Raw genomic sequence first — 14,862 nt, 5'->3', positions numbered from 1 at the left:
AAAAGTTTGAAGTATCGACAGGTTTCGGCGCCACGTCCCGTTGACGTCCAAAGATAAATGTTTTTAATTCAACACAACTCGATGTACACACGGCCCTGCGCGTTGTTTTAATTTCGAAGCTTTGCAGCAATCAGTTCCAGCCTGAAGTAATATTTACTTCAACGTGGACATTTTTTGGACTAAAAACATGGTATACATTGGGCTGGCCAAAACGTTCCATCGTATTTTTTTTTAGGAAATTTAGGGGTAAGTTTCACGCATAAAAATAAATCGTATTGCAAACAATGTAGTTTTCATTTGTTTTTCAACAACCTTTTGTTATCTGTTAGACAGTTTTTTTATAATGTCCTTGAAGACTATTCATTTTTTTCAACAAACAACTCGTCTAGATGAATTCTACAAGCCTCCAGCATTTTCAAATTCCCTTCCAGTACAGTGCATATACATTTCTTCTGGTATACACTACATTATTACAATGCAAGGAAAAGTGGTTTTATTTCCTTGCATTTCCAGGCTACGCTGAACACGTTAATACAACGAACCTTTATGCTTTTCTTTTCAGACAATTTCGACTTTCAGATTTAATTTGCATTTGTGAAGTCATTGCCGTATTTGCTGGTTTATCGCAATATAAAAGCTACGTTGAGAAATAAAAAAGACTTCCTGGCAAAACCAATAAACATACTACTTACTCCACGACGATATAAGTATTGTTTTATTTTCATTTTTTTCAAATTTCTGCAATCTTACGATGTTTTTACGGAGTGAGAATGATTAATACTGTTTTAATATTTACGATTCCGTAAAGACTGGTTGAAAGCTAATTCATCATTTTGTGAAATCTGGCTTATCTAAGAATGATCCAAGGGACAGGACAATTTGTCACGTGCTATGCTTTTATGTAGGTACTTAGTCTTTCTTATTCTCCTTCTTTCCGTGCCTCGCCTAGGCCTTTTAAAATCTTACGCGCTCTACGATAACGACGGATAAATCACAGGAAAATCCCTTCGATTAATGATCCTCACAGATAACCCAAACTAGGGTTAACGACACGTAGATATGGAAGGTCCTGTCGGGGATACTGATTGTAAGATGCTATCGTATCCTGGACACTCGGACCTCTTCGGCGACCAATTTGTTCTCTAAAAATGGTTCATTCACAACTGTACTCGTAAATCAATACTTACAACCTGTACACAACGTATTAGACGTGAATCTGATAAATATTAGGTTGCTATAGAAGTTGTGACTACTTTGAAGATACATTAGACAGTAACATAATTTTACTGAAAACAGTCAGTTTTTTGCATTACGCTATAATTACGTTTTACACTCCTAAAATATTAGGTTTGTAACGTAATAAATGTAATTCAACCATCTTAAAATTGTTAAATATGACATCTAGAAACTTATAACTTGTTGGTAAAAGTGAATCGAATCAGATGGAATTTGGTTACAAATTTTCTGTTCAAGGTAACTCATAATTAGACTGCGGATTTTTCTGCAAAATTATATTTTCTAAAGTAATTCGAAGAATTTTCTTTCAGAGAAAAACGAGCCACACCATTCTCTAGCACGGCTCGATTTCTCTCAAGAATTGCTTCACTTTGATTACTCGTTACATTTCATCGCCACAACTCCGCCACGATGAAACTTCCCCCTTTCGAGCGAGAAAACAGGTACCTACAGTCACGTTACGCCTTTATTGCGCTCTCAAAGAACGGCGGCGTCAGGAGCATTTTTACTTTTGCACATTTTTCTTGCGAACACATGCACGCGCGCACTCGAGAAACACAGAAGCGGCTGGGAACTCGGAACAGCCGATCAGTTATGTCTGCTTCGTTCTCAGGGCTCGTGGAAGCACTCCGCGCGGAAACTTCTTCACTCGATTACAGGAAATTCATTCGACGAACACTTTCGATCCCGCTGAATCAACCGTAAGCACTACCACGTTAATTCTGTTTCCCATTTACTGTTTTCCGTTCATGGATAGCGATCTGGACTAACTTCTGGATGTGTAACATACTTATATGAGAGAAACAAGAGTTAACATATTGAGTACAGATGTGTTTTATCTGAAACTTAATTTACTGCGTGATATTCTAGGATAAGTTCTGTATGAAAGAAAGTTAGGATAAATGCACCAAGGAATGAACACTTACGAGATATTGTAACTATTAAATTGAATTTTAAATGACAATAATATTAATAAATATTTGGCATATGAAACTTAGATTTCTTTAATATGAATACCTTCTTATAATGTTTAGATTTCAATTTCAAAAAATGGAAAAAGGTAACTGAAATTAGAAAGAGAAAGTATAGTTTTCACCAGTGAATGAAGAATATTAAGTAAATAAACATTTCTCACTAATAGCGCGAAAATTGAATATGAAACAAGAAATTTTTTAAAAATATATACTTAATCCTTTGCTTATTTTAATAACTTAATTTACTCGTTTCCATATACAATGTTCATTAACTGGTGCATCCACCCTATTAGATTGTTGCATAATAAGTAGATTACATTTTTCGGACTAATTTATAAAGATTAGAGTCAAACAGAAGTTTGTATGTCTTATTAAGATTTCTCTAAGGTTCAACAGAAAGTAAAAAGCTCGGTAGACTTTATTAAAAATTTAACTGTATTGAGCTTCAGACAATCGTGCAAAAATCTGCAGTCAACGTAATCACCATGCATCCAGAATGTTCTTCTACAAAACTATTGCTATATGAAAAAAGAATTTGTTTACGAAAACCAATTTCCAACAATTTTCAAGCGAGCAGTACCAATTATGACGAAAACCTGTCGAGCAGAGGTGCAACATTACCCGATTCAATTTTCTCTCTAAACAACAGGTTTTCGATCATCGATCGAGCCTTCACACGCTTTCTCCTGTTCACGGGGGACGTGAAAAGTTCGAAACAGCTGTTCGAGCCAACAAGCCGCCACGTCACGAAAATTTCACTTGCGCAAGAGGGTCATTTACGTTCGCGTAGAGAACGCACCATTCCAGTGTGTGCTGTTCGTGTGATTTATAACGTCTCCGTTCGATGAATAGGGCCTTAATCAACTCTCCAGCCCGCGATTAATTATTATTCGTAACGGCGACACGCACGTCAGAAAGCACGCCGGTATGTAAACTCTGCTGGAAGTCTACAATTCATCGGAACGTTTTAAAAGGGGGTTGTTTTATCCTTCTTTTGCAATACCAACTCACGAATGCTCCAATTAGATTCATCGATATAAATTGTAGCCGTTTCAAACTTAATTGAATCATTTATCTTCGCTCTAGAAATGTAATTATTGACATTTTTATATTTCTTTTTTCGTTACGTAAGGTGATGCTTACATTCATACGGATTATCAGTAACACAATAGTATCGTTGAATCTATCGTTACTACAAATTTATCATTTGGAGCAGTGATATATAAAAACCAGAGTTGAACAGAATTTTGTTTCCTGCATTAGGGGTTTTAGTAGTTTTAATTATTCGTGAATATTATTAAATTTGATTAGAATCGATATTTTGCTATGGTGTACGAGTCAATGAGCGATATTAATGTATAAAAATCCAGAGTCGAATTATTATTATTATTACTGGATTTACAGAATGCTTAGGCCAGTGACCCTATGATAGATTTATGTATAATTTTAGTACAATATACTTAACCTTAAATGGGCAAATCTATAGGAAGTTCATAATACGAAAATACTCACAAATACTATCCATAACATAAAAATGTTACAGATATGTGACTTTGTATAATGAAACTAATATGAAATAATGTAAAATGAGTCATTCACAGGGCAAAGTAATTAATTCCACTTTCTGAATTTCTTAAAATTCTAGCGCCAAAGTAACTTGATTAGTGCTTAATTATATAATTTTACTCGTTTTCTCTACTTATTGTTTTGTGAAGTTAATTACTTTGCCAAATGAACGTCTAAAATATGAAACACTGGTCATTCAATCATTCATTAAGTTATCAGTTCATCAATTTTTCGATGATATGAAACTTCGAGCCCTGTGGTACGTTCTCCATGCAATCGTATAATCGAAACGCGATATCCGATAAAGGAAAATTCAATTTCCCCTCAGTCTTCGTGGAACGTTGACCAGACAGTAATTACTGAGGTAATATAATATTAACCATGGGCACGCACGTATGAATTTCAGTTCTGCACCTTTGTTTCATTTCTGCGCGCTTTTATTTAACCCTGCCCCGCGCATAGACTACACGTAATTAAAATTAATTCGCTCGCTCGCGAAAAATTCCTTCAAATATTCGCTTTCCCGGCTACGTGGAACCGCGTAAAAAATCTCTTAATTTACCACTGTAATTTACTCAACTTCACCGGTGAAATTTCAAAAAATCCTACGAACGTTGAAGACAGAAAGATCTGGACCTGGACCACGCGATTATTTTGTTAAGGAGTTTTTCATTAAATCCGAGTGAAACACATCTTCTTTTTTTATCTAATATAAGAAGTATACATATAGGAAATAGGTCTCTAGAATCCCTGGTGTATAAATACTTAATGAATAGAGGATCAATACCACAGATTCCACATTCAATTAATAATTTCTACTGACAAATCAATCGTAGCAATCTCTGAAATATGTGACTCGATATACAACATAATAAGTATAATAAAATCGAATAAGGGAATTTTAGTAACTCAATAATGACCCGAACGATCGTCAGAGATAAAAGGGGGAGCCTGAAATGCAGCGAGTGTTCTGTTAACGCAAGGACTTAATAACAACGCCCGGAAGCTTCGAACAATCCTAAAATGAAATTTTTCACCCGGCCACGCGTTTAAAGCCGAATAAAACCGTAATTAAAAGTCGCCCCATTCTTATTGGCGTCAAACGAAATTGCGCTCTGGTGAGAATCGCATTAAAATGTTTTCGGTCCCTACTCCCATTCCCTAATCTCTGGTCCGGCAGTAAAAATTCGGCATAACTCGCGTTGACGTAATGAAGTCTCGAACGGACTCATCGTCCGTACGAGAACGAAGAAAAGAGTGGTTGATTAATCGCATGCAAATGCTCGATGACGACGACGCCTCGTAAGGGGGTCTTGTACTTTGTCAGAAAAACTCGTCAACGGGGCTCTTTGTAAAGGTCGGATGAACACTATAGGAAAAGGGGATCTCAGCGGAGTATCAACCGTATACGAAGTTATTCTTCCGCATTATATGCTGTGAATCGATAGTTTCGGAAGTTTGAGGTAACACCGATGTTATAACACCTGAATGTGCGTCAATAGTATCTATTATGGTCTATTCTTTGAAAGCATCTTGCATTACACGTGGGTCATTCGAAAACTTCTGGAAGAAGAGTAAAAAGACAAATTATATTATTTTCAAAATATTTTTACTTTTCGATACAATCCTCTTTTAACGCTAATTCACTTGGACTGACGATATTCCAATTTTAGAGACAAACGTTCTAACACTCCTGAGAGACTTACGTTCGAATTCATTTCTGATGAATTGTTAGGAGACACGATACACAACAGAGAAATTCTTTTGTTCAAGCAGCTGTATGTAATATACAGTTGTTCACATAACAAATGAAAATCTTCGATGGACTAAACATTTCAGAACTACCCATGATATCGATACTTCATTTCGTGAACGCCACTTCGAGCATCTCCTATGACACAAGAAATGTCTTTTCGCTCCATTATTTAATATCGAATGACCTTGTACCATAGGTCTTTGAGATCGTCTAAGCATCCGCTATTCTACTAGGAACAAGAAAGTATGGTATTCCATTAAAAAAAAATAGAGGTGACCTTACAAATTTCCGAGAACCCTCCATAAAAAAAAACTATTACTGGTGTATTATGGCCCCCGAGGTACCGTACAATTCTGGCAAATAAATTTTGTTCATATCTCTAAAAATGAGCCGTTCAGAGGCCAAAGTGTCTAACTCCTCTTTTTGAATTTTTTCGAATTTCAGTGCTGAGGCACTAATACTGAATTTTGTATTGTTAAAATAAATTTCTTTGATATATTTTATGGACTCAATCACTTTAACAAATGAATGGCTCAAATAATGGAAATATTCTAGATGGTCAAAGTCATTAGTCCACCCCGTACATTTTTGTACTTTCAATCCCTTCTTATTTTTATTATATATTGCCTTATAATATATCACCTTAACGAAAATTTTTGTTATCAATTTTCCTCGACTGTGCAATCACCATTTTGCGCAAACTCGACCGCAATCGACTCTAAATACCATGAAACGAACGGGTACACGCGGACAAAGGGTTAAGTCGTTAGAATTACGGACGTCGCGGCCGCGACACAACGAGGAACGTCGTTAATTTCGGAATAATCGCCGCGTATTGACGCCGAGGGTAGGGTAGAGAACGGCCAGCTCGCTCCAATTTAATATGGAAATCCCGCTACGCCCTATCGAGAAAATCAATTACGTCTAATGAATACAACATGAAGGGTTAAAGGGTTCGACAGGAATCTGCGCGCACTTTTCCCGCGGTCGCCCAGGGGGAGCGGGGACGAAATTTCGAAGTCGGCGAACACGATTTGTCAAAAGTTAATGGCCACGACAGATTTCATCGAAGACGATTTTATTAAAACACCAAAATTTACTGGCTTCTTATGCTCTATAAAAGTATGCATAAAATGGCAACAAATTTCGTTTTTAAATAAATAAACGAATTATTCTTGGACTAAAAAAGGCCAAAAAAATAACAACAATGAAAAATCATTGTTAGACTTCTCTTCTTAATTGAATTAATACAAAGTATAACATATTACAAGCAATCCTTACATTTCCTGTACTACTAAATAAAGTTCGTCATTTCAACATGGAATACCATTAAAATAAAAGTATGTATGAAATTAAAACTATTCCTTAGATTGCAACGTTCATTTTCCAATACGGGAACTTCCACGGAAAACGTAACAAGGAAACCGAAGTTCACTGCAGAACAAAAGTTTTTCAAATTCTGTAGACTTATGTAACAAAGGTCAATGGTTCAGTCGGTCCTATTCAAGCATTTCTATAAGCCAGAAAGAATAATGCAACGAACAGGCGAGTCGGGTTACGGCATTAATGAATGTTCCTTTGTCGGTATGTAAAAGGCGTAATATAATTATCGTGCGTTGTCAGTCGTGGCTGAAAGGAGGGTAGAAAAATTCAACGTGATATATATTTTTTAAATAGAAGGCTAACGATCTGCCTCGATTCGTTCTACACTCGTAGATTACTACGACCCGTAGATGGTTGGTTAAGGCTCTTCACACGTTACGACTTATTCTGTTACGGTTACGTCTAATGAATACAACATGAAGGGTTTAAAGGGTTCAGCAAAAATCACTGCGCCCGCTTTTCCCCCTAGAATCGAAAACCCGACTAACCGAATTCACGGTCGAGTGGCCCTGAAGAAGGCACGATTTCGAAGCTGAAATGCAAACAACAACGAATTGCATTAAGAAACACCACATTGCGTCAATTAAGTGGCACAGAGGGACCAGGCGGCGTCTCTCGAATTTATGATTTAGAACCTAATGGGTGAAACACGAAAAGCATTTCAATGAACGTTATAAAAATTCTTTCGAGACCGTTATGTTAGATTATTGGAGAGTAAATGGCTGTTTAATAGAGATCCAGGTAACTACTGTGTTAATGGAGTGAATGTAATCGAATTGCTGCAGCTAATGATATATCGTTGTAAATGTTCGTTAACCCCTTCTAGTGAAAGGACGAACCTATCTTTTGCCATAAGCTTTCTATGTCGAAGTCAAGGTTGAACAAATTTCATTTCGAATAACGAATAAAGTTCCAGGATGTATTTGCGATTAACAAATAAAGAATAATGATATATATTCAAACATAATATGCAAAAACTGGACCCTCATACTGTTTCCCTTGTACTCTTGAAACAAAAACACCTTTAAAACATTTTCTTACATTTTCACCCGGATAATTAAATATCCTTCATTCGTTGAACTTAAACTAATACCCATTACATCCTCAAACTTTCAAACCAATCAACACCTACAACAGAAATGGCCCCTCGAACAAATTCCGTATTGATTTCAAACGGTACACGAATACACCCCGAAAATTGCTCCAGAGACTACGGAACGTTGTCCGACCAGACCTCTTTATTTATCCAAACGAAGATTCCGTCATTTTCGCTTTATTTACACGAAAGTAAATTCGGAGGCAGACCGTGCAGTGCAACGTGTGTAAACACGGGTCGGAAGCAAACACCGTGGCGGTTGAACGACCCCAGAGAAAAAGAAAAAGAAAACAGTGGACTCACCTTCGCAGGATCAGACTTCTCCGACTCGTCGTTGAAGGTCTGCGATCCTCGGGACATGGTGTTCCTACGGGGTGTCGTGGTGCCATCTTGCGAGGGGCGCACAAACTCGATTCTACCACCCTCGACCACGATGTTAGGGGCTGGTGGAAAATTCTCCGCGTTACCGACCGGATCGCAGTAACCCAGAAGCCCCGCCTTTTCGCCGTACAGGGGGTGAATTTGTCTGCAACAGTCGGTAAAACATTCAGGTTTTGTTACAGGGGTTGAAACCCAGGTGAAGCAGAACGGAGATAAATGTACTTTCTGTTGGTCATGTTCACTGTTACCGACAGCTATGATTTTTGGACCACAGTGTTCTGGCACTGTCAGTTCAGACACAGACGAGGTAAGGTCCCTATTTCTAATCATGTCCAGATTTCTGCTCAGTACGTATATATATTTTATTTAAAGTAAAAAGTTAAATGATATATTAGTTATACGAAAAATTATTTAAATTAGTTCTGTGTTTTCATACAAAATTCTACAGCCCACGGTTCAACAGATGGCAGCATTTTAATAGAAATAAATTTAATAAGTTTGTCCGCCGTAAAGTGGATTGAGGTGATTTGATTATTATTAACGTGATATGAGCGGTTCCGTTGTGATCGTGAGTTATGATAAACTTTAGCAGTAAGTTGCTCCGAAAAATGAAATTTAACCTGCCTGTGCAGCCCCTCTGATTGATAGCAGTAATTACAACCATTCACCGACAATTAAAATCGTTCACCGGATATTGTAACTCGTTCGTTACTTTTGTCCGCGGAACGAACCAAAAGTGAATCGCCGGTAATTGAAACGCTAAAACTGTCGCGAATGCTGCAAGATAATTTGTACGCTGTGTGGATTTCGATCGGGCACAATCGAATTTATTAAACGACAACGAACGGAAACAGCTTCTGACCGGGAAGCGTGGGGATGAAACGCGTTACCGGCTAACAATATTAAAAAGTGATTTACGTTTAATCGACTCGCCGATAAATTTCCGTTCACAGAGTTTTCCGATGAGCACGCGTTAAGTCTCTCTCGTACATGAATCATACCGGATATACGTATGTATTTTAGATCATTTGTTCCCGTTTTTGTAATAAACGTTGTGCAAAGAATGATTAAATTTACGAGCATTATCAATCATTTGAGATTAGTAGTGAAAATAATAATACGAGTAATTCAATCTTATTAGACGCATAATGAACTGTGCTGGAAAGACGTTAATGGTAATCTTATGTTCGAATACGTATAAAGGTCAAAAATACACACGACAAACTGTAATTAAGACATTCACCGTAAAGCAATAAAAACTATTTTCGGGGGGAAAAAACATTCATTGACACTAAAACAACCTATCATATACAAGGATAGAATAATTACGAGAAGAAACCAGATATTTGTGATTATTGTTCAAATAATCATTTTTGAAAAATTGTTCAAAAACGCAACTATATTATCCATAAAATAAAAAATTGGAATGTTTCTAAAATATATGAATCTAAAGAGAGTAAAGCAATCAAGATACGTCGATGGTCTATAAATTCATTACAAATGACTACATAGCACTATGGACATATGACTTTTAGTCAATTAATAAGAGTGCAGCTGGAAATACAGGGTCGAGGATTCCCATTAAATTCTCAGCAAAGGCTTCTTGATGTGGTCACAACGGATTAAAAGCGACGCCGACCGATAAAGCGAAAAAAACGACGACCTGAAAATTGGATTACTGCTAGTTAAATTTCCGTGACAGACGCTCGCCATTAAGATGAACAAAGGGAGTCTGCATGCAATTCAGTCTTTTTATTTTCCTGTACCTTCTGTAACTTCATCGCAGACGAGCAAAAATGTTTCGTAACGACAGTTCCCGTAACGACATGGAACTTGAAAATTGTAATTAACGCATGATGTCCCTTTTCACAGTCAATTAGCAGCCTTGCACAAGGAAACTTTGCTCATCATGTTCGCTTATTAAAATGTTACACAACTTCTCGGACCTAATTCTACATTTAACATTCTGAACCACTTACAACCAGTAACATGTACCGAGTTATGTCCACTGACTTAAGTTGGTTTAAAATCCATTTTTAAGTCCACGTGAAAAAGGGGGTAGATGAAACTTATGATGCCATCGATGTAACTTCGGTTATATCTACGCGATTGGATTCTATTTACCTTCTTTTGGGTCTCCACTCGTAACAGCCCGTATTGTTCTATTGTTCTCGATAAAGTACTCTAGATAATGGATACTACAAAAGAAATTCAACACTTATCACGAATTTCAAAAGTTTTAACACTAAACCTACCGAACCCTTCAAAAAGGTAGGAATTAGAATGGCAAAACCAGTCATTTGAACGGTCGTGGTAGGTTTAGTATTAAATATCGAATCATATTCGAACTGATTCGAATTGTTCACCATACGTGCATATTCGAAGCAGTTCCAAGTGCTTCAGAGCCCCCATTACTAATTACAAGTATGAATATATATGATCGACTATTATAAGAAGAATGTGTCTGTATGGATTAATACGTGAAATTATTGCCGATTATACTTCAATTCCGTGGTTAATCGGTTTACAAACAATTTTAAAAGAGCATAAATTTTACCGCAACCGAGCCCCGCAAGATCTATTTCCGTACCAACGAAAGAGTATATAAAATAGTTCTTATCGTTTATAGAGAATTGCCATTAAAGTCTGAATCGAGCTCAGTCCGGCATAAAAGTTAACGCGATAAAAGAAACCGACGGTACCTGGTACGTACCGAGCTTAACGGTGATCCAAGGGTTCCTATAAACTTTACGTTTATTATACAACGATGTAGCCTGTTTTATGCCATTGATTTTTACGATGTACAAACACATGTCTATCCTTCTTCACGTCGTGCAATTACATTATTTTTTATATCGGTAAGACACTTTAGGAGAAATAACACACACGTATCGTATAAACTGATGAATACATTATAATTTCCTAGCAGTATGGGATGGATACATAAATAACCTTCGCCATAAATATTGAAAAATTATGAAAATATAATTAAATAACACGAAAATATAAATGTTTAAATTAAATGCTGATTCCGGATTTGACTAATGGTGAAAATAAAACGTGCTGGATCGACACAAATTTGACAAGAAAATGGGAATTATTTTTCACCAACCTGATATTGTAAAAGTATGGGTAATATGTAGTAATAAAACGTAGTAGATCGACATAAATTTGTGACAGGAAAATTATTTGTGACCCACCTTGTATCGGAAAATTATTTTTATACAATACTCATGTAAGTTACCACTTATAGCTCTGAAATGGACTGAAGCGTCTAATAAATAAAAAGAAAAAGCTCATCTCTAAAATGAATTGACCTTAGACAAGGGATGCTATCCCATAAATTTCCTACCACCCTCAGAACGTATTCGAACACCAAACCGATCTTCCTGGATATAAAATAAATTCTCGCGACACACGAAAAACGTAAAAATTAACTTCCACTTTTTACACTCATTAGCATACTTTAATTAGACGTCGGAGAGCACGTGGTGGTGCTCGAATCACGGTTCACTTTACGTTTCCGCCTCGTGATTTGCGTGGTTCTCGACGAACGATATCTCCCTTCCCTTCGTAGAACCACACACGTCGAACAAAGTGATATGCACAGAGACGGGAGAAATAAAGGAAAACCGCGCGGATAGTCGATATTAAGTGGTTTTCCACCTGACGGATCGCGGTCGGGATGAGTCTCTCTCTTTTCTCGTCGGGTGAGTTCACTGGGGGGTGGTTCGCAGAGGTTGGTTCACGAGGGGGTGGTTCAGACCGGGACGGTCACGGAATAGAGAGCGTCGGTGTCGACGAGGAAATAAAATAGGCGTTCGAGTGTGCACGGGGAATGGTTATTGTGTTGCCACAGGCTTATCGAACATCAAGACTCCTACGAGGGGTGAGTCGGAGCTGGGTAGGACGAAACGTACCGAGAAAGAGAGAGAGAAAGAGCACTCGATAAAAATAGAATTTTCCCCGGGTGCGTAACGGGAAGTACGGTTTATTAACACTTCGAGCGGGAACAGGAGGTGGATTGTTTTAGAGAAAAATGATTCTCCTTTCGCAGGGAACGAAACAGTTGCTGGAAAATTGGTAAACGGATTTATATTCCCCGTCTCGTGTATGCGCATGGAAATGAAAGATAGCATGGCAAGCATATCGATCTTGTTAGTCGATAAAAATGTATCGGAACCATTCTCATCCAGACTATGTATTGTGCCATTTTTTGGTACCTTATTATACTGTTATAGCAATACTACCATGTTCATAGTTTCCTTTTGTATTGATACTTCATTGCGTGAAGTACTCTTCCCTTTTATACACATTTCTATTGATAATTGTAGTATAATGTTATTTATTATAAGTAAAATACTATAATCACGTTAATGTGAAATGATTATACTGGTTTATTATTAATTAACACTACAACTAGGCACTTGCCCCTCCCCCATGTATGGAAGAAAGTGGCATTTGCCACACTCTACAAAAAAATTGCCCCCGCCCCCCTTATCATACCATTATAATGTATTATGGTAATGTTACAAAATCATTGAAACGTCATCAATAAAATTATAAATTTCCAACTGATTTGAATCATTTTGAAGCGTGATCGCTCAAAGTATTGAGCTCATTATCTGGTAGTTTCAATTAGAACGTATTATCGAGACTTCGCCACATCTCTGGGATATAGGTCGAAGCCCTTCAAAGGATGAAAAGCCTCGACCACGAGAAAAGTCCCTCGATACCATTCTTGACAACTTTTCTAATTAACCCGGCGTTTATAACGCGAGAAATCGGGGTTCAGAGTCATCTCGATTCGGTCGTAAAGGTGAAAAAGTGTGACACACACGGAGTGACTTACCTAGGTGATGGTATGGGGCGAGGCTTATCAAGCGCCAGATCTGAGCTCAGGGGCGAATCGGGTCCGCGGACGCTGGAAGCCCTATAGAAACAGAATAATCGTTAATTCAGATACTAATCGGAAGCCAACAATCTATCTTGGGGCTCTCTTACGTCTGCTTATCAAATTCAACGTCCAATAGATTGTAGGTGTGAGTAACTTATCGTTCACAAATTCGCACATCACGATTGTCATAAATAAATCGTGGATTTTATGCATTTATCGCTCAAATGAATTATTAAATCTCGTTTACTAAGTTCGTACATAGAACTCTGTAATTGCATAAACATCCACGGTCTACTTATAAATATCCTCCACTTAATTCTACAACTGTTTACTGTCTTTGAATCGTAACGTAGATCACTATAAACCGATACTGTTCGAAGAGTCACACATAGAGAGTTAGCGCATGCGCAGGAAGTAACGACCTTCTGTCGGTCAACCGTACAGAAATTATAGGTTAAATATGTGAGAACGACTCTTTAACAATAAATACTAAATCTGCGTAATTGATTATCAATTATTAAGTAAGGAGCAGTGTCTTTTATATGGAAGAAGCACTTGTGGCATCTTTGCATCTTATTTTAACCGTTATTTCACTCAAATCGAGAAAAGATCACAACAAACACCCCTACACACTCGACACATGCGCGTGACTGTCTTAACGATTACCTGTCCAGTGCGCATGCGTTGACCAACGATCGAGTATCAACCGCGAAATGTTGAAAACAACGTATGTACTCATTTTTATAAACGACCATTTAATAATCAGAGTAAGACAATAAAATCTGTACAAATATTTCGAAAACACCTAATATATTTTTTTACAATGTTTAAAGTTTCTCCCAGAAACTATACTTGCCATACTTTTATATTTCAAAGAATATCGATATATCGATTTGAATTTAAAACGGTTTCGACTTACTGAACAGCTGCTGGAATTACTATAATTACGACGTGAAAATAAAATCTCTTCGACCGGCCGTAAATTACACGGTTGTCCGGTTGAAATTATTGGAAAATGAATATCTCCGGTAGGCAGGTCAAACGATTATTCACAGAACCTGCGTTTTTCCCGAGAACGCTGTCTGTACCCGTACAACGTACCGAGAACGCTTCGCCAACTTCACGTGAGTACACACGCGATGAAATATTCGCTGATACCCTTTTCTTAAATATCCTTCACTGTAATATGCACGTAATGCGTTCTACTTACGTAACATTCGTAAGTGTTATTTCGGTTTCACAAATCGACCAGGACTGTGTATCGATGTTAATGCAAAATTCATTTTCAGTGAGCCACACCTCGATGGCGAACTCTATTTTTGTCGGTTGCAACAGCTCCTGTCGCCTGCATATCGGAAAGACGAAGTCGGGAATAGTGGTGCGCAGTTACGCAATAACGATTCAGTTCGCGTTTCGTCCGTATTACGACGCAATATTTATATTTCATTCGTGCGACACATCGATATCGGGAGTGTTTTTTCGCACGAGCAGACCGTAACTCAACTTCTGGCGCCCGGCAATGTGACATGAATTAATAAGCTTGTGAAACAAACGCGACTGATTCGAACATCTT

The 14,862-nt window shown here is 37.5% G+C and overlaps 1 protein-coding gene across 3 annotated transcripts in view; it reads right to left on the bottom strand.

Moving 5' to 3' along the window:
- The window catches only part of LOC107188496, a 380,591-nt gene that overhangs the window by 218,939 nt on the left and 146,790 nt on the right, over positions 1 to 14,862 (bottom strand). For all 3 annotated transcript variants that reach the window (XM_015576795.1, XM_015576793.1, XM_015576794.1), the window contains exons 2-3: positions 13,245 to 13,325; positions 8,315 to 8,537 (exon numbers count right to left, since the gene is read on the bottom strand). In XM_015576795.1, the coding sequence (XP_015432281.1) occupies positions 8,315 to 8,537; positions 13,245 to 13,325 (304 nt within the window). The remainder of the gene's footprint in view (positions 1 to 8,314; positions 8,538 to 13,244; positions 13,326 to 14,862) is intronic.

The sequence above is a fragment of the Dufourea novaeangliae genome, unplaced genomic scaffold (genome assembly GCF_001272555.1).
Source record: "Dufourea novaeangliae isolate 0120121106 unplaced genomic scaffold, ASM127255v1 scaffold124, whole genome shotgun sequence".
NCBI classification, from domain to species: Eukaryota; Metazoa; Arthropoda; class Insecta; order Hymenoptera; family Halictidae; genus Dufourea; species Dufourea novaeangliae.
The sequence above is the reverse complement of the archived record's forward strand: the minus strand, read 5'-3'. Positions and strand labels throughout refer to the sequence as shown.